The sequence below is a fragment of the Mustela lutreola genome, chromosome 9, assembly GCF_030435805.1.
Source record: "Mustela lutreola isolate mMusLut2 chromosome 9, mMusLut2.pri, whole genome shotgun sequence".
In the NCBI taxonomy this organism is placed as follows: domain Eukaryota; kingdom Metazoa; phylum Chordata; class Mammalia; order Carnivora; family Mustelidae; genus Mustela; species Mustela lutreola.
The window spans coordinates 70,266,866-70,287,372 of record NC_081298.1 but is presented as its reverse complement, the minus strand read 5'-3'; the positions used below and the strand labels follow the sequence as shown (position 1 = coordinate 70,287,372).

Here is a 20,507-nt window from a genome sequence, read left to right as displayed (position 1 = left end):
CCAGCGCACACTAGTTTCTTCTATTGACATCTTGGATTTGTACGGTATATGTGTTAGGATTGATGAGGCACTATTGATACATTATCATTAACTGAAGGCTATTGTTGAAATTAGGGTTTACTCTGGAGCGCTTCAGTGGCTCCAGCAGTCAAGCGTTCAACTTTTGATTTCGGCTCAGGTCATGATCTCAAGGTCCTGAGATCAAGTCCCACATGTGTTGGGCTCCATGCTCAGCAGAGAGCCTGCTTGTCCCTCTGCCCCTTCCCCTGCTCTCTCTCTTTCTCTCTGTCTCATATAAATAAATCTAAAAAATATTAGTGTTCACTCTGTGTGTGTACATTCTGTGGGTTTTGGTAAATGTATGATGTGTGTCCATCATTCCTGTATCATACAGAGTAGTCTCGCTGCTCTGAACATCCTCTGTGCTCCCCCTGTTCATTCCTTCCCCTCTCTGTCCAAACCCTGGTAGCCCTGGATCTCTTGGTTGTCTCTAGAGTTTTCCTTTTCCAGAACGTCATCTAACTGGAATCTTGCAGTATGTGGACTTTTGGGACAGGCTCCTTTCCCTTAGCAGTATGTATTGGAGGTTTCTCCGTGCCTCTTCGTGGCTTCCAAGCTTATTTCTTCTTGCTACTCGGTAGTAATCCACGGCCTGAATGTACCACAGTTTGCTTAGCCATTCACCTCCTGAAGGATATTTTGTAGTTTCCAGTTTTTGACAACTACGAGTAAAGCTGCTGTAAACATTCCTGTGCGGCCTTCTGTGTGGGCATACATTTTCAGTTCATTTGGGTAAATACCAAGGAGCACAATTGCAGGATTGTGTGGCAAGAGTGTTTTTAGTTTTGTAAGAAACCACCAGACGGTCTTCCAAAAGGGCTCTTTTGCATTCCCACCAGCAAAAAATGAGAGTTCCTGTTGCTCCACAGCCTTGTCAGCATTTGGTATCTTTTGTTTCATTTTAGGTAGACATCAGGAATATTCCAGAAATTTCAGGTTCAGAAATCCAAAGTGAGAGAAATCCTGAAGGGCCATGCATTCAGGGACATTACTGGGAAGCTCTTGATCGACTCTAAATCTGTCTCAGATTCTTGCTTTTTAAATGTGAGAGGGTGGTTTGCTCCTGCCTTCCTGAGTCATACTGAGGGGGCCTTGCATCATTAAAAATAACCCAATAGTGCATCCTGAGGTAGGAAAGTGAAGAAGTGGTTGCCTAGAGTAGAGACACGACAGCTGGGCCTCTGGCAGCCATCCTGGACCATGAGGCGATCTTAAGGAGAGGCACATGCTGAGAAGGGCAGAGCAGAAGGGCACTCAAGATCCTACAGATTGGTCAGGTCCCTGCACTAGTGTGGGCCACCTGCTTCTAGACTTTCTCATCAGAGAGAAATAAAATTCTAGCTTATCTAAGCCCAGGTAGGTTTTTTGTTTTGTTTTCAGTCTTTTTGTTATTTTTCAGCAGAACCTAGTTCTAGCAGCTCTGGCGGTTTGGTGGTTTGGCACAATGCAAGTCTGTCCTACACAGAGGGGCCAGCAATGCTCCATGGTGTTAGGTGACAGTGGTGTCAGTTACAGAGGGCAGGAGAGAGGAGAGGTGGCCTGGGGACGGCCTCACCTACCCTATATACACCCTCACGCCATGAACAAAAGGACCAGGGGCTGACACGGACTCTGTGTCAGGGTGGGGTGGGGGTGTGGTTAAGCTGGATGGGTGCTCTGTGTGTGTGTGTGTGGATTGGCACTGTATGTCTGGTGTGTATGTCTGGTGTGTGTCATGATATGTGCAGTGTGTGTACAGATGGGGGCGTGTGCATAGTATGGGTGTGGTATAGGTATGCACAAGTGTGTGTGTAGGTGGGTGTTGTGTGTGTCTGTGGCATATGGTGTGCATGTATAGGGGTGTGGGGGGGTTGTGTGGGTTTATATGACTGTGTGTAATGGGTGTCTATGGGAAAGTGTGCATGGTGGGTGGATTTGGGGGTGCATATGTATGTGTGAGGATGTGTGTGTGGTGGGTGGGTGGATTTGGGGGTGCATATGTATGTGTGAGGATGTGTGTGTGGTGGGTGGGTGGATTTGGGGGTGCATATGTATGTGTGAGGATGTGTGTGTGGTGGGTGGGTGGATTTGGGGGTGCATGTGTGTGTGTGAGGGTGTGGGGGTGGGGAGTGTCAGCTGGATTACAACAAGGCAGGCATGGTGTTGTAGGGGCACCAGCAAGAGGTCCTTAGCTCAGGGTGAGCAGGTAGGAAAGGGAAAGCGAAGGGGTCATTGGGATGGGTTGCATGGCAGGGAAAGAACAAAAGGAAGACTGGAAAGAATGTGGGTATAGCCATCTGGAGAAGGAGCCAGTGGGGATGGGAGGCTAGAAGATCTACCGGGTCGGAAGCTTATCCGGCCCCGAACATTCTTCTGTCCCTGGTGAGAGGCAGCGCCAAGCCCGGGACAAAGCCAGGCTCCTTCCCCTGCTCACATTGTAGTTGGGCCAATGAGATGCACATGTTTTTAAAATACAGACTTGATGGAATTTTGTGTATTTACCACATACAGGGATTCCTTTGATCACATCGCTGCATCCTCCTGAGACCACTTGCTTCCTGGCCCCAGTAGGCAGAGTGGGTGTGGTGCAGGAAGGCGGGGCCCGAGGACCCAGAGGGGCACCCACAGGGCCAGTCAAGAAAGTTGTTGGCTTCGAACAAGATAGAAATCAAAGTGAGCCAGGAGGAAGTGAGAGCAGAGTTGATCCAATAGCATTAGTGATAGAGTATACCAGATGGGTTGTGCGAGGGGCTCAGAAGGGAGAGGAGAGTGAGTCTTTCCTTTGCGTGGGCTCTGGGCTTTTCATTGATGATGGTGCCCATGTACTCTCAGGGACCCAGGAACTGGTGAGAACAAGGACAAGGGTCCAAGTGTCCTCACTTATGCCCAGGAGCCATGGGATCTTAGTGTCGAGATGTCTAAGGTCTTTGAGTCTGGAATAGGTACCTGAGGACCCCACCCAGTCCCTCCTTGGATGTTATCGACAATGCCGGAAAACTCCAAAGAAATCATGCACACCTTGACCTTTACAGTTAGGACCTATGTTATTTGTACTCTAAGGTGTGTGCAAGGTGGGGCTGCGGGTCCTAGCAAGAACAGAAACAGGGAGAGGAGCAAAATGGTCTTTCCCTGCCTCACGTGGGTCTGCCTCTCGCTTTCTGTCCTTAGCCTTTCACCCCTGGGCATCGCACCCCTCCAGCACCCTGGGTTCCTGGCTGGGCCCAAAAAACAAGGAATGGCAGCCTGGCCTCAGGGTGCACCCAGGGCTCCTCCTCCTATCTCTAGCTCCCCCTGCCTCCACCCCCACAGCACCCCAACTGCCTTTCATTTCCAGCCATTTATAACACCTGGCTTCACTTGGTGTGTTTATTCTTCATGTGTTTTGTCTGTTTCCCTGCTCAACCATCAGCTCCATGAGACCAGGACTTTGTCTCTTTTGTTCACTGCTGGGCCCCCAGCGTTTAGAAGAATGCCTGGTGTCCAGTTACTGTTTACTGAGCAGTGAAAAGTTTAAATGACAGGCTGAAGCTAATTGCCTAAAGCCAGTGATATTGAGACACGTGTAAATTTAAATACAGAAGGTCAGAGGGAAGTTAAGTAATCACAATCAGGAGGACAAGAAATGGTGAGAGGGGCGCCTAGGTGGCTCAGTTGGTTAAGCGTCTTAACGGGTTTTGCTCAGGTCCTGATCTCATGGCTCATGGGATGGAGTCCTGGCTCCATGCTCAGGGCGGAGTCTGCTTCGATATTCTTTCCCTCTGCCCTCCCCCACTCCAGCATGTGCACTTACTCCCATTCTCTCTCTCAAATAAACAAATACATCTTTTTTTTAAAAATGTAAGATTTGTTAAAAAGAAAACCACAGACCCAGTATGGCGTCACTTAGGCCAAGTCACCAAACTGGGGCTTAAAACCTAACCTAACTACAGTTTCTGCCTCCCTCCCCACCCCCTTAAGTCTGTCAGGCATTTTCTGATAGACGTCAATGAGGTAATCTATCTGTATAATAAGACCCCCCTGCCCTTTCTCCTAAGGGAAGGTTACCTTGCAAGGAACAATCCTTTCTTTTCTTTCACTAATAACATTCTTGCCCCACCCTCCTCCCTATAAAAACCCTTCCGTTTTGTTCAACTCCTTGGAGCGCCGGCTCCCTGCTTGGGGGGGTGGCCTGCATTATGGCAGAATGGCTTAATAAAGCCAATTGGGTCCTCTTAACTGGGTTCGATTATGTTCAACAGATAGTAAGCTTCCCCTCAAAGTTGTGAGGCCACTCCAGTTGGGATCTGGGCTCAAGTCTGATGAGGTAATTGCTTACTTTTCCTGAGGAATAAGCACCTCCCTATTACGGCTGGTGGGGACACCCCTCCTGGAGAATTGTGGGGTCTCTAAGATGGCGGCAAGAATCAGGACCCAGGCAGATGGTTGGCCCTCCTCAGGCAGCTACCCTGAACATTCATTAACCATTCGATTTGGGGTTCCGGGGAGGGGGAGAAAGAGACCAGAGTCAGGCAGACCCTGTGCCCTGCCATCAACCCGCTAAGGCCCAGAATGGGATCTGCTGTGTGGGAAGGGGTGATGGAGGCCTGTGGAGGGGAGCTGCTGGGCCAGCACGTCAAGCCGAGGGAGGTTCTTGGGATGTGTGTGTGGTTTTCCCATTCCCTGACAGTGGTGCCAGGAGAGCGGAGGCGGTGGTGTTACGTGAAGTAACGCTTCTTCTGAGGCACAGATGGAAAAGTCACTTTTATTTTAGGCCCCGTGCTTTTCCTCCCCTGCCTTCCCCCAGAGCATGGGTTCCATCCCAGGAAAACCACCCAGAGGGCCGCTTCCAGACTCTCAGCCTCGAAGCAGAGCCTGGGAGCTCAGGGCTGCCAGCACTGGCATTTAAAAAGGCACAGGGCCTCTGCTGCTCCCCTGGGGAATGGCCTCCAGGGACTGTGGTGTGGGTGTGGAGGAGCAGAGGGAGGGAGCTAGAGCTGGCAGCCTGGCTGAGTTCTGGTCTGTGTCAGCTCTCCGGAACCCCCCCCCCTTCCAGACACTCCGTGCTTAGGAGAAGCTGAGCGCATGGCCTAGTTAGAGGCAGTGTTAATTAGGCGCTCTCGGGCGCCCGTCGTCATCCTCGTCATCGTCATCCTCGTTGTCCTCGTCACTTAACCAATTTCCAGTGCTGTTGATGGGGCCTGATACATCCCGAGGCAGCCCAGGCCCCTTGCTCTGAAACCTCTCCTGACCTGTCAGCCGGGGTCAAGCAGTGATGCAGAGCCATTCCCAGGTGGGGGCAGGGAAGGGGACAGTGCGCGGCTCCAGGTTTGGAGCTAGTGGCACCCCGCACCCGCAGCCGCTGCTCCCAAGGGACTTTAAACAAGCAGCGGATGCACCTGCACGGGCTGAGGAGGAGGGTTGAGGGCAGCTGTGCACAGCACCCTTTGGGGTCCTACACTGCTGGCAGGCTGTTCCCCCCCCCGCCCCAGCTGGGCCTCCAGGGCCTCACCCTAGGCCAATTCTCTTTGCACACACATCCTCCCTCCCTGGAAAGTCCGTCAGCCCGCCCACACGTGCGTGTGCGAACGTGCACAACCCCCAAGGGGCCTAGTAAACAGCGCTCGCTCGCGCTCGCACGCTCTCTCTCTCTCTCTCTCTCTCTAGTGAAATCTCATTGTGTTTTGCAGACTTCATTCTTCTCAGCTCGTTTGTGAAGCGGGCAAGGGGTATCATTACTCTTACTTGTTAAGTTGCCTGAGAGGAAAAAAAACAAACAAGAAAGTTTTTCCTCCTCCCAGAGTCTAATTACTTGTTGGGTGAGCCCCGACCCATATACATTTCTAAAGAGAGAGACACCGGATGCCAGCGGAAGAGAGGGCCTTGGACAGGGTTCAGAGACCCTCTGACAGCCATACCAGACTGTTGCCACAACTTCTCAAGGTGCTGAGGATGCTTTGTTTCTCACCTTGAGCTGCCATGCTCTTCCATGCTTCTCTGCCATGGTCATTTCTGTCCTTTGCTGTCTACCTGCTTCCTTTCCTGTGACCTGTGCCATGTTCCTTCCCACCCACACCCTCACCCCCGCCCCACCCCTCACCCCCAACCTCCAGTGAACTGGAGTAGGCTCTCTGAGTAGGCTCTTCACCTTTCCCCTGCTTTGCTTTTGAATACACTCTCCTATATTTATTTCTCTACCTGACTCCCCTCTCTACTAGACTGTGAGCTCCCTGAGGTCAAGGTCTTCCCCACCTAAACCCTGCCACCTTTTTATCCTGGGCGCCTGGAATGGTTCCAGCACACGGGAGGACCCACTGAAGTGGGCCTTTCAGAGGGAACTCTTAGCCCCAGAATGGTTAGGGCCAGCCACCTGCTGCTAACAGCCTATTCGCCCCATTTCCAAGCTCTTGATTCCGCCTCATCTGTCAAAGTCGACATCAGTCAACATCCCTGACGTGGCCAGCTTATCTTACCGCTGGTCTTCAGTTTCCCTCCCCACCCTCCAGGCACTCCGTGTGCCCAGGGGGCCCTGCCCTCATGGAATTTACATTCTAATGGGGAGACGTAGAAGAGAGGCCCGTGTATCAATCAGTAAGATGCTGTAGAGGAAGGACCAGTGTAGAGACGTGGACTCCGCCTTTCGGTGGGGTATGGAGAGGTCAGGAGCCTGTGGGAGGCAGACAGGTTTGCAGCCATCTTTGGGAAATAGGATCCTCCACACTGGTTTTTGTTTTTCTAGTTTCCTGGTTCTGAAAAATGTCCTAAAGTAGTCTGACAGAAGAAAGCCCCGAGTCCGGAAGGTTTTCCCTCACTGTTGGTGAGATCAGATTACGGGTCATGTTTTGTCAGACTAGTCAAGAGACAGTGCTACCTTGAGCTCAGGCTGGCTGCAGAGACACATCCTAGGCTGCGGGGAGGGCCCTGGGCTGGAATCCTGGACCTGACAACACCCCGCTGTTGCTGCAAGGACAGCGCCGAGTCAGCACGAGGCCCAGAGCCGGCCTCAGCCCTTAGCGGCGAAGGGCCAGGGGCTGCTGAGACTTGTGTCCTCCGCATCTCACAGTTCTGAGGCCTGTAGTTTAAGTCTCTTCATCGGGCTCCGCTCTGGGCAGCTCAGCACCCTGACGGCTGCCTGATGGAGCAGGTCAGGGCACCGTCATCCTTGGGCCCTTGCACTTCAAGGTGGCCAAAGCTTAAAGACAGGAGAATGAACGAACAGGTTCCCAAAGCTCCAATGCATGTCTCAAAACCCCTAGTTGTTGGATTCCTCCAGAAAATACCTGCGGTGCCCGACAAGGCAGGAACAGGTCCCCTTGGGCTAAGCGGTCCAGGGGCTGTCACACCCTGCCCTCCCATGGGAGTAGTATGCTGTATCCCATCCGCTGTCCCTGACCCTCTGCCCTCCTTGGCCTGACAGATGGAGACAAGCGATGGTGGTGCCCCTCGCTGCAAGAGGTCATGGAAACATTCCACAGCTTGGGAGCCCGCAGCCCTGCGCTGGACCCCAGTCAGCCTGGTGAGAGGTGAGTATTTCCCCTTCCTCACTGTCCTTTCCCATTCCTTCAACACTGTGTATCTCCCCTCCAGCCCCTCGACTTGTCCACCTTAGATACATACAGGTTTTTCCCTATCAGTTACACCTCCGTCAAAATGGTAAAACAAAACAAAACGAAACATTAGCCGAGAAAGAAAGATGCATTCTTCTCAACGTGTATTCATGCTAAAAAATATTCAAGTATTTCCTATTCTAGAAAGGTAATACAGCATAATGGGCCATTTGTTGTACAAAACTATCCATCTTATTATTGTTTGTGGTCTGTATCCTCAACTCCATAAGCATTGTGAGTTAGAAAAATGGAAGATTCTCTCTGATTAGTATTTGAAATTGTGTGCATTTGGGGGGAGTAAAAAAAATTTCCCAGACTTGGGCTCTTAGCGCCCATGCTGAAGCCGTCTGAGGGATTCTAGAACAACCACACACGAGTACCTGTGGATATGGGCATCACACCACAAATGGCAAACGTTCCGGTAATTGACCCTGCTCCCAGCTTCGGGAGACGGAAGAACAAGGCAGGGGTGGGTCCTGCTGCTTGGGCTGACATCTTTTCCTGCCCCTCAGTGACTCAGAGCCCTCCCTGCTCCTCCTCTTCCAGGACATGTCCCAATCTCTCTGGTCTACCTCCAAGCCTCAATTTTGGCCCATTACCTAATAACAACTCATGGCCAGCAAGGCACAATCTTGCATGTAATTTCCACAATGGCACATTTGTTTTGTGGGTGCCCACTTTGTGCACTGGGCTGGGTTGGGGGATGGGTACTAATTTGCATGCCCATTGTCCCTGCCCTCTAGGAACAGAGCCATACAATATGTAAATGACTGTTGTTGGGTGGACAGTGATTAGGTCTAGGTTATAAAAGTGTTACATATTGTAAACTTGTTCTACAAATTATATTACATTCAAACTCTCTCTTGATGATTCTTTGAGAAGATTTAACAGAGTGTTTAGAGCCCTGGACAGGATGTTACATGGGAGCACAGCACCCCCGTCCTGGTGACAAATCTTTGGGCCCCAGGAGGTGCAGGGACCCTTTTCCTTGCTGTGGTGGACAGGCGGGTGTTCCTGAACAGGGAAGGCCAACACTTTCATAAGAACCTGTTCCACGACTGTGTTTAGTAATAGTCTGCCAAACCAAACCAGACCAAACCACACTTGCTCAGCTATAAATACCCCACGCATGTGCCAGCCTGCCTCGCTCCTGCCTTGCTCCTGCCCCTCTCCCTTCCCGCAGAGCTCCACATCTGGTGTAATAAGCCACTTGCCTCTTCCCCAACACAGAGCTTAAATCACACCGCCTTCTAGAAGGAGTCAGGGAAGAATTACACTTAGAAAAACAAATGCAGGTAGGAGGGGGGCTGAGGAGCCTGTGGGGTTTGGAAGAGCTATTTCTAACTGTCCTGATGAGCACTTGGTGTCCACCTGTAAAGTGAGAGGTGCCACCGCAGACAGAGGCTTATAACCACCCAATTTACTCCACACCCTGCAAAGCGCCACTTTCTCCCCCGCCCTTCTCCCTTCCCCCAGGATTCCATGGCTTCCTGCTCCTTGTGCGTCGTCCGGGACAAATCCATCCTCTCTGGAGGCCGTGGTGGGGGTTGGGGGTGCACAGGTGGGCATCAGAACAATGGCTGTGTAAATCTGCCACCTCAGATTCTTGGGAACACAAAGCCTGGCATGCAGACTTCCAGCTCAGCCAGGCAGTTTGCCCTGTGTGAGAGGAAGGCAAACCCACGTGGTCCCAGAGTGTCGTCAGAGCTGCGTGGTCAGTCACATCACCAGACGTGCCGTTTGGACACCCTTCCTCTTCCCTTGGGCCTCATGTTGTTGGCCGCGATTCCCCGGAGAGGCCTCAGAACCAGCCCAGAGGACCTGGCCGATGGCTTCAGGGATGACTTGCTTATTGTGACCCTGTGGAGGTCTTTCTGCCTGAACACAGCCTCTTTTTTTTTTTTTTTTTTAAGATTTTATTTATTTATTTGACAGAGATCACAGGTAGGCAGAGAGGCTGGCAAACAGAGAGAGAGAGAGAGAGAGAGAAGCAGGCTCCCTGCCGAGCAGAGAGCCCGATGTGGGACTCAATCCCAGTATCTTGAGATCATGACCTGAGCCCAAGGCAGTGGCTTAACCCACTGAGCCACCCAGGCGCCCCCTGAACACAGCCTCTTTTTGAAACACAAAGACATCCTGGAGACCCTTCCAGTGCCCTCCCCGAGATGTGAGGTAGCAGAGATGCCTGGGTGAGTTACCCGGGCTACTCGCTGGCCTCTGCAGTTGGGGAGGCTCTGGAAGTCATAGGGTTGGAAGAGAACTCTTCTAACTGCTCAGGAAGATCCGGGAACGTTCTGGCATCTCCTCCACCGGGGAAATGGAATCCTTCATAGACACATGGACCACAAAAGGAACATCAGAGCAGGCTGCCTTCTCCCCACTGTCTTCCTCATCCTGTTCCTGACCAAGCTCAAGTTCATCCCATGCCAGCTGGCTCCATGTCACTCACCACTCTGCAGACTTCCGGGGATGTCCTGATCTAGGGATCCTTGAAGAACAGGTGCTCTGGGGCCCCTTCAGGGCACCCACAGAGCCCTCACATTGACCAAGGTTAGAAATGAGGGGTAGAGATATCGCTGCACGTGGCCCCACAGCTGGGCTGTCTTTTTTTTTTTTTTTTTTTAAAGATTTTATTTATTTGTTTGACAGAGAGAAATCACAAGCAGGCAGAGAGATAGGCAGAGAGAGAGAGAGGAGGAAGCAGGCTCCCTGCTGAGCAGAGAGCCCGATGCGGGACTCGATCCCAGGACCCTGAGATCATGACCTGAGCCGAAGGCAGCGGCTTAACCCACTGGGCCACCCAGGCGCCCTGGGCTGTCTTTTTAATGACTGTGGGAAAGACTGTCTTTCTTTCACCATTTGTTCTTAATCTCAGATTTCCTTGAAACCCATCACCATCTCATCGAATGCTTCAAGGTCTCCTTTCAAACGATGCAGTCTTTCTCCCGCTGGACCATGCGATGTCCACCTCATTGCAAACACAGTAGCCCTCTGCCCAGTGACGAGACTGGGGAGGGAGGAATCAGGAGGGTCTCTGGGGGCAAAAGGGCAAAAGAGGGACCAGAGCCGAACACCCGACCAGGAAGCAGAGGGGAGAGCTTGAGGGGGTTGTGCTGCACGGCTGCTCAGTCTCCATCACCGGCTCCCATCTCACCTTGGAAGATGGGGAAGGCCCTTGGTCACCAACAGCTGGTCTTCAAAGGCTGCTCCCAGCTTACAAAAGCCCAGCTGAAAGTCCAAATCAGATACACGGGACTGGCCCACCAAACTGCCATAGGCAGGTGCTGGGAACCTCCATCCACTCTGTTCTCTGAAAGGGCAGTCTGGTGCAGAGGCCAAAGGGGTAACTCCATGACAGTTAATCCATTGAAAGGGTATCCTATCCAGTGTGGGGGAGGCTGGTCAGTGGCCATCTCAGGACACTGTAATCTGACCCAGGTAAAATGTACTTCTTTCCCTTCCCATTAGCTCAGCATCGATTCGCCTTCGCAGCATTGACCTTGGCTCGTAGGGCCTGGACGGGTCCAGTCTGGTTCAGCAGTACAAGCCCAGGGGAGAGCATTGCCTGCAGGGTGGGGGCCCGACCCCTGGGTGCCTTGAGGATGGCTCACGGTTACAGAGGTGCTGTGATCATCCGCCTGTCTTACCATCCCCCTGCTGAGAATGTCAGTGTACCCTACAGACTGTAACTTAGTACGGTTTTCAACCCTTGGGGAAAACGAATCTAGAAACGGGGGTAGAGGTCAGTGACATACCCCTTTTAAGATTACTTGTGAGTGGGACGCCTGGGTGGCTCAGTTGGTTGGACGACTGCCTTCGGCTCAGGTCATGATCCTGGAGTCCCGGGATTGAGTCCCGCATCGGACTCCCAGCTCCATGGGGAGTCTGCTTCTCTCTCTGACCTTCTCCTCGTTCATGCTCTCTCTCACTATCTCTCTCTCAAGTAAATAAATAAAATCTTTAAAAAAAAAAAAAAAAAAAAAAAAAGATTACTTGTGAGTGTAGAACAGTGTCATCATAACCCAACCTCCAGCTCCCAGGTGTTGGCCACAGGCTGAACCCAAACCCAGCCAGCTATAGGTCGGGGCTGAGGGGCAGGGCTGGGACAGAAAAAGTGCTTTGTCAATGGAGTCCAGTGGTGGGACCGTCTCCTTGTTCTTAACCTGCGAAGTCCAGGAGGGGCACGGGGTGGCTAGGCTGTGAAGGCCTGTGCTCTGGGGCCTCCCGCTCGGAGTGTGGAGATAGAGGCCTGGGCATCAGTGGATGCCACATCCCAGAATAGCAGTCACAGATGCAGCTGGTCCTATGAAGTAGTTCCTCAGAGCCTCGGAAAGGGAAGGGACAGAGGACCCCATTACATTGCCTGCTGTGCCCAAGGAGAGGCGGCACTGGAAATGCTGGAGCACGCACTGGGAGTCTGTCGGGCCTCTCCACTTGCCACAGACACACTTCCCTCCCAGCTCACGTTTTCCACACTCCTGCTGCCTCTGGCAGCGCCAGCCTGTCAGAAAGCCCATTCCTCTTCAGCAGAGTCACAGTCAGTTCTGTGCCCGCCCCCACCCTTGGGGAAGTCTGAATGTGTTCCCACTCGAGCTTCTGGCCCCTACGCCTGCTCACAGGCTGGAGCAGACCAGAACACCCCTCCTGCACAGACACGGACCCAGCAGGTGCCCTTACCCATTCCCTGGCCCTAATAAAGGCTGAACTCTGGAAGAATGGCTGAGCCCAGTCCTAACCACTGCCCCTGCCCTGACTTCCGTGCGTGGTCACCAATTCCCCTAGTGCCTGGAGATGGATTTCTCCTCCTTCCCCTCTGAGAAGCAGCACCAGTGTTAAGTAAAGAAGACCAGAGAGTCTTCCTGGAGCCTGCTGGAACGGAGGGCTGCCCCTTTGTCAGCAGTCAGGTGGCTACCCTCAAGGCTGCCCTGGTCAGCAGGGTTGCTGTACTCCATACCTTCGTTTGCGGAGAGCCCGCTGTTCTCGGGAGCTCCAGGCCAGTTGGTAAGAGTGGAGAAGTGGATGAGACGGCACACAGAGCTTTGTCGTAAGCTCACCTCAACAGTGTCCAACAATCAGCAAGTGTACACTGGACCAGAGAGAGAATCATTTAGTGAGACGGATGCTACTGTCTTCTGTCCAGCGAGTGGACATCTGGGAAGTTTGTGCAAGTGTGGTGCAGCTCTGCTATCCCCTGATGGCCCTCCCACCAGAAGGCCCTTTAAAGAGGGGCCTTTAAAGAGTCTTTAAAGAGGTGTTGTTGTTGTTTTCCTATGACTCTAAGCTCTAGCTTCCTCTGAGCTCAACCAGATTTGTCTTGCACTGGGCAAAACTAGCCGTGTCGCTAGACAGCATGTTAGTGTGAGACCTGTGGAGGGGTTCTCAAAGATCATTTCTACTCCAAATTTCCCCATATTACTGGCTGACATTGGAAACTGGTCCCCCCATAAGCTACCACGTGGCATACTTTTCTACACATGCAAAGAGTCACTATACTGCTATGGACAAAGGCTATTCTTTTTTTCTTTTTTTTAAAAGATTTTATTTATTTGACGCAGAGAGAGTGAGGGAGAGAGAGAGAGAGACAGAGAGCAAGCACAAGTAGGGAGAACAGCAGGCAGAGGCAGAAGCACGCTCCCTGCCGAGCAGGGAGCGGATGTGGGGCTCAATCCCAGGACCCTGGGATCATGACCTGACCTGGGATCATTCACTTCATTGACTTCAGGCCCTCACTTCACCGACTGAGCCACGCAGGCGCCCAACAAAGAAATTTCTTGAGGAAGACTCTTTCGGGGCAATGGAGTAGGATTTTCTAGTCTTTGAGTTCCTGAGAAGAAAATCCAGGGGCCTGGCTGGAATGGCAGCAGTGGGGAGCCAGCCCCCAGGGTTCCCCACCTTCTGGCATTCCTCCCCCGTGTGGCTCTCACTCCCACACGGAGTCTGGATGGCCTGTGCAGACCGTAGAGATCAGCAGAAGTGATGGGGATGTCACCTCCAAGACCAGCTTATAAAGGCTGTGGCTTCTGTCTCTCATTCTCCCCTCTCTCAGATCACTCACTTTGGCAGAAGCTGGCCGTGGGGTTGAGGAAGCCTGTGGAGAGCCCCCCAACCCCTGACTCCCTGTGTAAGGACCTGGAAGCCTGCTGGCAGGCACATGAGTGAGCTTGGAAGCAGTGACTCCAGCCCATTCCGTCCTGACATGATAGCAGACCCACCCCCAACATTTTGGAGGCAATGTCCCAAGAAACCCTGAGCCCTGGCCTCCCAGCTAAGCCGCTCCCAGATTCCTGACTCTCAGAAGCTGCATGACATAATAAATACTTGTTGTTTTTAAGCCTCTGTGTGTTGGGGTGATTTGTTATGCTGCAGTAGAGGACCTGTGCACACAGGGCATGAGTGTCCCAGGCTGCATGGGCCATCCACAGGCTCCCTGCTCTTGTGCAGCCCCCCACCCCCCGCCTCAGTTCTCCCCTTGCATCCACCTCCTCTCATGTCCTTCCTTTTGTTTTTGTCTTACCTTAGAGTGCTTAAAAATGACATCAACCTGAGCTGGAGTCAGCAGCAGGACAACCCCCCAGAGACTGCCTTGGACCTTAGCCTGAGCTACATCTGTAAGGTTAGTCAGACACACACTTCTGTTCACTTTCCAGACCTGCTGGGCAGGTGCACGTGGTCAGTACCACTGAGCACATGGCGGGTGCCAGGACTGATGCAATCGAAAGCCCACAGTCCCCACGACTGGGCCTGCCACCCGAGTACCCCATGGGGGGCTTGACTCTGGGCTTCGCTGCTTGTTTTTCTCAGCCACTGCACAGCCCAGACACGGGGCTCACAGAGCCATCCCCTCCTGCCCTGCTGGGCCCCCAAGGGAGGCCCTCCCTGTCCTAGCTCTCTCTCCGCTCCAGTTCCTGGCACTGTGTGCCCTAGCCCAGCCAACGGCCTACACTGATGGGGAGCTCTTGGGCCTGATTGAGCTCCTGTGCCGAGCTGGCCTAGATGTGGGGCTCCGCCTGGTACCCAAGACCGATCTTCAGCAGCTTCTGCTTCTGCTCCTGGAGAACATCCATGAGTGGCCCGGGCAGGTACCATGAACCCCCAAGCCAAAGCCCAAGCCCTAGCCTCCTCTTTAATGTCCTGAGCCTCCTCCCACAGCCTCGTCACTAGGGACTGAAGTCGCACATGGGAATAGCAGGCTTGGAGGTCACCAGGAGGCCAGGGAACATTCTCACCAGTCCCTGGCCTCTGTGACCGCCACCCCCCTTGCCCCTTAGTCTCTGGCTTCCACCCTAAGAGGGCAAAGGGTGGAAGGCGTGCCCTCCTGCAGCCCACCTTGCTTCCTGCCGTCCCCACAGCTCCAGCCACTGTGCTGTACCCTGAGCAAGGTGTCAGATCACCACCACAACCTGCTGGCCCTCGTGCAGTTCTTCATGGACGTGACCTCTCGGAGCAGGTGGGTACTGCTCCACCCCTGCCTCCTCCCTCTGAAGCTCATCCCTTCCCCTGGGACACGGTGGGGTGTGGGGGTCCATAATCCTCCCCATCAGTCCCAACAAACCTCCCCCTCCTGCCTGATCTCTAACACCCAGGAGAAGGAACTAAAAATACAACTCACTAATGAGTTCATTACGAAAGGAAAAAAGCCTAATTTTCTTAACATGGTCTTATTAGCAAAACAATTGCCTTATACAATTAGCTTCTGACTGCAGCAACGCCCCCCCCTTCCTTCCCACTGCCTGCGCTTGCCAGCCCTTGGTAGAGGGTTCCTTCTTGTCCCTCAGACCTCAGTTGCATTGTGTCCCCTAATCCCTCCTCCCCCACCCCTCTCCCAAACCCTCAACTCATCATTCTGCTTTGTTTTCTGCACAGCCTGGCTTGCTGCCAGAAATTTATCTTACTGTTTGTTCCTTGTTTTTGGTGCCTTTCCTCCATGTTACCTCCAGGAGAGCAGGTCCCTTAGTGGAGTCACTGCCATATCTCCCAGCATCTAGAATAGTACCTGACGGGCTCTTGGCAGTCTGTTCATCCTTTTCAAATGAATGAACGAGGTGAATGAACTCAGCGCTCTGCTCCCCCAAGGGTGAGACCCAGTCACTGGACCTGGCTCCACCCAGTCTCTCCTCCCCTCCTTCCTTCCCCCATTTTATAGGCTACAGCCAAAGTGAATTCCTTGCCCTTCCCAGAGCAGACCATTCCTCATCAATCCTCTCTTTTCACTTAGAATGATGGCCCTCCTCACCCTTGCAACCGGGCCCATCCTAGGACCTTTCAGGAAGACCCCCAGCCTCCCAGGCTTCACAGCCACCTCCTCGGTAACCCTATCCACGGGGACCATTCCCCTGCACCTCCCTCCCCAGAGGCAGCTTCTGGAAGCAGGCTGGGCACTCCATTCAGACCTATATCCCAGGACCCAGTGGGTGCAGTCATGCTGAGCTTCAGTCCTGATTCAGTCTCTTGTCTGTGAATAAAGAGAGGAGGCCTCTCCACAGTCCTGAAAGGGAGTTGTTGCTCTTTATTTGAAAGAACTGGGCTTCCAGAAACTCTGTCTGAGGCCTTTAGGTGTGAACACTAAAGCAGTGCCTCAGTGGGTGCCATCTGCATTAAGCCCAGACATGTGGGAAGTCTTGCCATAGGATCGGAAGAAGCTGACCTCTGCCTCCAGGCTCCCTGCTCAGCCCCAAACAGCTAGTCCGCTGTGTTGCAGAGTCAGAAATTGTAGGTTCAGAGGTCTCTCCCATCCCCAGTCCGTTATGCCCGTTCATCCTAAATCCTGTCCATTCTGAGTTCCAAATCCCAAATCCTGTTTGTGGTTGCCTGTCCATGTTAGCTCAGTGAAAACAGATCCCTGTCTGGGTCTCAGTCACCTCTGTCCCACCTGCTCCTGCTTTCATGACCCATCTCTCACCTGGATGGATGTTGGCAGTGGCATTCTGTCTCCCCCCTCGAAGTCTGTCTGCTCAATGGATATATGGGATTATCGTGTGTCTGCCTTACTTCAGGCCAAGTCCAAACCTCCAGGGCCCATGTTGTTCCACCCCAATTTCCAACGTGCTCCCGACAGGCCACATTATTGGTACTTGCTTATCTTCCTTTCTTCCTTTCTTTTTCTTTTAAAGTAGGCTCCATGCCCAACATGGTGCTTGAGCTCACCACCCTGAGATCAAGAGTTGCTTGCTCTACCGAATGAGCCAGGAGCCCCTGTCAGTCTCACTTTCATGTATTTATATATACATGTATGTGTATGTCTACATACATATATGTATGTGTATGATGAACCTCATTAATTTTCATAGCCGTGTAGTGTTCCTAGGTATACATACAACCAGGGTACACGCTTTGTACATCTATGTAAATATTTCTATAGGATAAACTCTTTGAAGTGAAATTGCAGTCCTAAGGTATATACATTTAAAATTTGGCCTCTAACAAAAGCTGTATTAATTCATAATACCGCCAATGGACATGAAAATGTCTGATTCTCCACTGTGCATTCTCAGTTTTGTTCTTAAGTTTTAGTCAATCTGGTAAGTGAAAAATGTGATCCTGTGGTTTTGATTTTTATTTCTCGGACTCCCAGTGAAGTTGAGAATCTTTTTATATGTTCATTGGCCTTTTGTGTTTCTCTTATTGTAAATTATATCTTGATACTTCTTGCCCATTTTTCTGTAGGGCGTTAATCTTATTAACATATTGGTAGTTGCTTATTCTATATGTTTCAGCACTGTATTTTCTTCTAAGTGTATATACCTTTTTTTTTTTTTTTTTGCACATCCTTTTTAAACCGTGTGTGATATCTTTCGTTGAACTGAGGTTTTGGGTTTTTCTAAGTTTTATTTTAGAATAGATGTTGCTTTACAGAAGAGTTATGTGGATGGTATAGAGAATTGATTCTCACTGAAGCTGTGTTGAAAAGAAAAGCCTTCCCCATCCCAAGATCACAAAAATACTATGTTCACTTTCTCTCAGTGCTTACGTTAACTTTGTTACTATTGGTCCTTAATCCCATCTGGAATCTATTCTTTGAAGATAAGAGATGAGGATGTAACTTTATTTTTTCCACCTCTGAAGAGCCAGCGAGGTCAACACCAACCTTTTTTTTTTTTCTCTCTTCATAATCCACCTTTCCTAGCAGATTTGAGACTCCCTTCAACATATCCTAAATTTATGATGCCGTTCATCTGTTAATCGAGTACAGTTGATTCCAAGGATCCATTCTTTCCAGGATGTCTTTGTAACTCCAGCACCCTGACTAAATGTTCCTTAAATGCCAGGCGTGAATATAATGGAACACTCTGGTCTCACTTTTTTTTTTTTTTAACGATTTTATTTATCTGAAAGAGAGTGAGAGGGATCACAGAGGGAGAAGGAAAGGGAGATTCAGACTCACCGTTGAGCAGAAAGGCTGACACAGGGCCCGATCTCAGGACCCTGAATCATGAGCAGAGCCCAAAGCAGATGCTTAACTGACTGAGGCCCCCAGTCAGTTCAACTAGGGTGATAATTCCTGCCACACACCTCAATTTCATACAGACACATCACCTCACTTTCAAATAGACACATCCACTAGGGTGATAATTCCTGCCACACTCCTTGCTAAGAAAGAGGGATGGGTATTATTTATTTCTCTATCTGTCTAGAAACTTTATCTTACTTTTCTAAATAGATAAAACATTCAAATAGAACAAAATTCAAAACACACCAGGAGTACTTACTGGAAATGTGCCCCTCCCCCTACCAGCCACCTAGCTTGCCTCCATTTCCCCTCCGGGCTTCTTGTGCCTGTTCTCCTCGCCCTTCTTTTCATTTCAAGGTATGTTTTGGCAGTCGTTCCAAATGGGGTCAGAAAGCGCTTCTAATTCTTTTTTACAGTCTCGCTGTGGTCCTTTACCAGCCAACCCCCACTCCCCAGCCCATGCTCCCTGTGGTGGCCATGTTGGAGGAGCTTGTTGGCGGCCTGTTCTGCCCTGGTTGGTGGCTGCCCCACTGGGCTCAGTGCCCAGACTGACCCCAGGAAGGAGGGCGTACTGTTGTACATTCTGTCACATTCTTCATCTACTGACTGGCTAAGCACAAAGCAAGAACTTCCACCAGCATTTGTGTGAAGCACCTCCCCCCCCCCCCCCGACCTTGGTGACCGAGATTTCAGGGAGGCACTGTAAATTGAAGGCACACTTGAGCTCGACCGAGAGAAATGAAAGTAAATACAAGAGCAGACTGTTTGAAATGAGGCCAGTGGGAACTTTCCCTTGGAAGAGAGTCTCTCTGGGGACTCTGGCCCCTCTGGGGTAGCTCCAGGGAGCTGGGGGAGGGGGGACAGGCAGGCGTTGGGGGGGCTTGCCCTTCCAGCCTCTGTGCAGGGTCTCCAGTGTATGTTCTGAGTGAAGCCCTGCAGCCACTTCCAGGAGCCCCTTTAGCGGGAGGACAGAAGCTGAGGGTTCTCACTCCACCAAAAGCTGATGTGCGCAGGCTCTAGGACCGCCTCCTTCACCACCTGCGAATGTTTATTAAATATCCCGGGGATGCTGTTTAAACTGCAGCCTCCAAAGTAGAGGGGAAGATGAAACCAGCTTGAGCAGGCTGCCGGATCAGCCAGATTCTGGCCAGCAAGGAGCAGCTGACTCCCCAAGTCCAAGTGCAAGAGTCCAGGGGAGAAGGTGGACTTCAGAGGCTTCAGATCTTTGCACCCTGGGAATAAGGGCCATGGCACGTGCAGGCACCCCATAGTATTCCCCAAGTCCTTCTCATTTTCCTTTGTGTTCCAAGCTGCTGGGGTGGGGCTGCTCACTCCCCTCTGGGCAGGACCAAGGGCTACACCTTAGCGGGGAGTCATGCCCCCAACGCCTATTGATGCATCTTTTGGTGCGGGCCCTAAACAACCAGTTCATTGTCTCCCAGTCCATCTGCCTCTGCTGCCTTCATGTCCTGACTCCTTGCACCACCACAGTTCCTTTGCTATGTGCCACCACATGTGGCCTGTCCCTACGTGGTCCCCTGATCCCTTCTGGCTGACCAGGACCGACTGAATGGCTGGCCAGCCTCCTGTGGCCCTCAGTGGATTCTGGATGTCACCCTGTTTCCCACTGCTGAAATCTCTACCTCAGCAAACGGCTCTGCCCCTTCTTTCTCTACTGTCTGAGTGCCAGCCACCCATACACCAAGTGATCCCACAACTCACCTCCTTGCTTTTCTCCTGGCCCCACCTCCCATACTCAGGACCCCAGCAGTCCTGCCCCTTCCAAACCTTCTGCAGACGCCCCTTATTCCTATCCCTTTCACTTTTTAGTCGCTGGTGTCTCTTCCTCTGCAAATACATGCATTCGTGTGTCTCCCACCTTAGGATAGCCGTTCTGCTGCTGACCCCCTCCTCCAGCCCCTCCTGCCCCTCTAAGCTTCCCTTCCCTGGTCTCCCTTTACTCCATTCATCCAAAACAGGCACCCCGAACCCTGCCCACCCTGGACACATGGTGGATTCTTCAGAGCTCAGAGTGTTGGACAGAGTTCTCACCTGAGAAAACAGACATCTCAGGCTCTGGGGGTGGGCAAGGCCAGAACATTCTAGAAGGAGGCAGCCATGGTTCAAAAACCATCCAAATTTTAGAAGGTCTCAAAATCCAGAGGGACAAGAGGCAAGATGAAGATTAGGTCCAGGGGTCGAGAGGCCATGCTGGAGCTGAGAGGACAACAAAGAAAAAGTGGGTCCTGATGAGGCCAGGAGAGTGAGGGGTTATAGCTGAAGAGGATCTGCCTTGCCTTTATGAGTGGGTACGCATGTAAGGGGTGGTAGGAGTGACCTAAAGAGCTAGGAGTAGAGGAGACGCACCTCATCTGGCACTCTAGCCAAACAGCGTTATCACCCCTGACCTACTGGACTTTCCCCAGGAATAATCTTAT

The 20,507-nt window shown here is 51.8% G+C and overlaps 1 protein-coding gene across 2 annotated transcripts in view; it reads left to right on the top strand.

Moving 5' to 3' along the window:
• The window catches only part of FAM178B (family with sequence similarity 178 member B), a 111,698-nt gene that overhangs the window by 56,991 nt on the left and 34,200 nt on the right, over positions 1 to 20,507 (top strand). For both annotated transcript variants that reach the window (XM_059134661.1, XM_059134662.1), the window contains 4 exons: positions 7,433 to 7,538; positions 14,142 to 14,235; positions 14,525 to 14,701; positions 14,972 to 15,069. In XM_059134661.1, the coding sequence (XP_058990644.1) occupies positions 7,433 to 7,538; positions 14,142 to 14,235; positions 14,525 to 14,701; positions 14,972 to 15,069 (475 nt within the window). The remainder of the gene's footprint in view (positions 1 to 7,432; positions 7,539 to 14,141; positions 14,236 to 14,524; positions 14,702 to 14,971; positions 15,070 to 20,507) is intronic.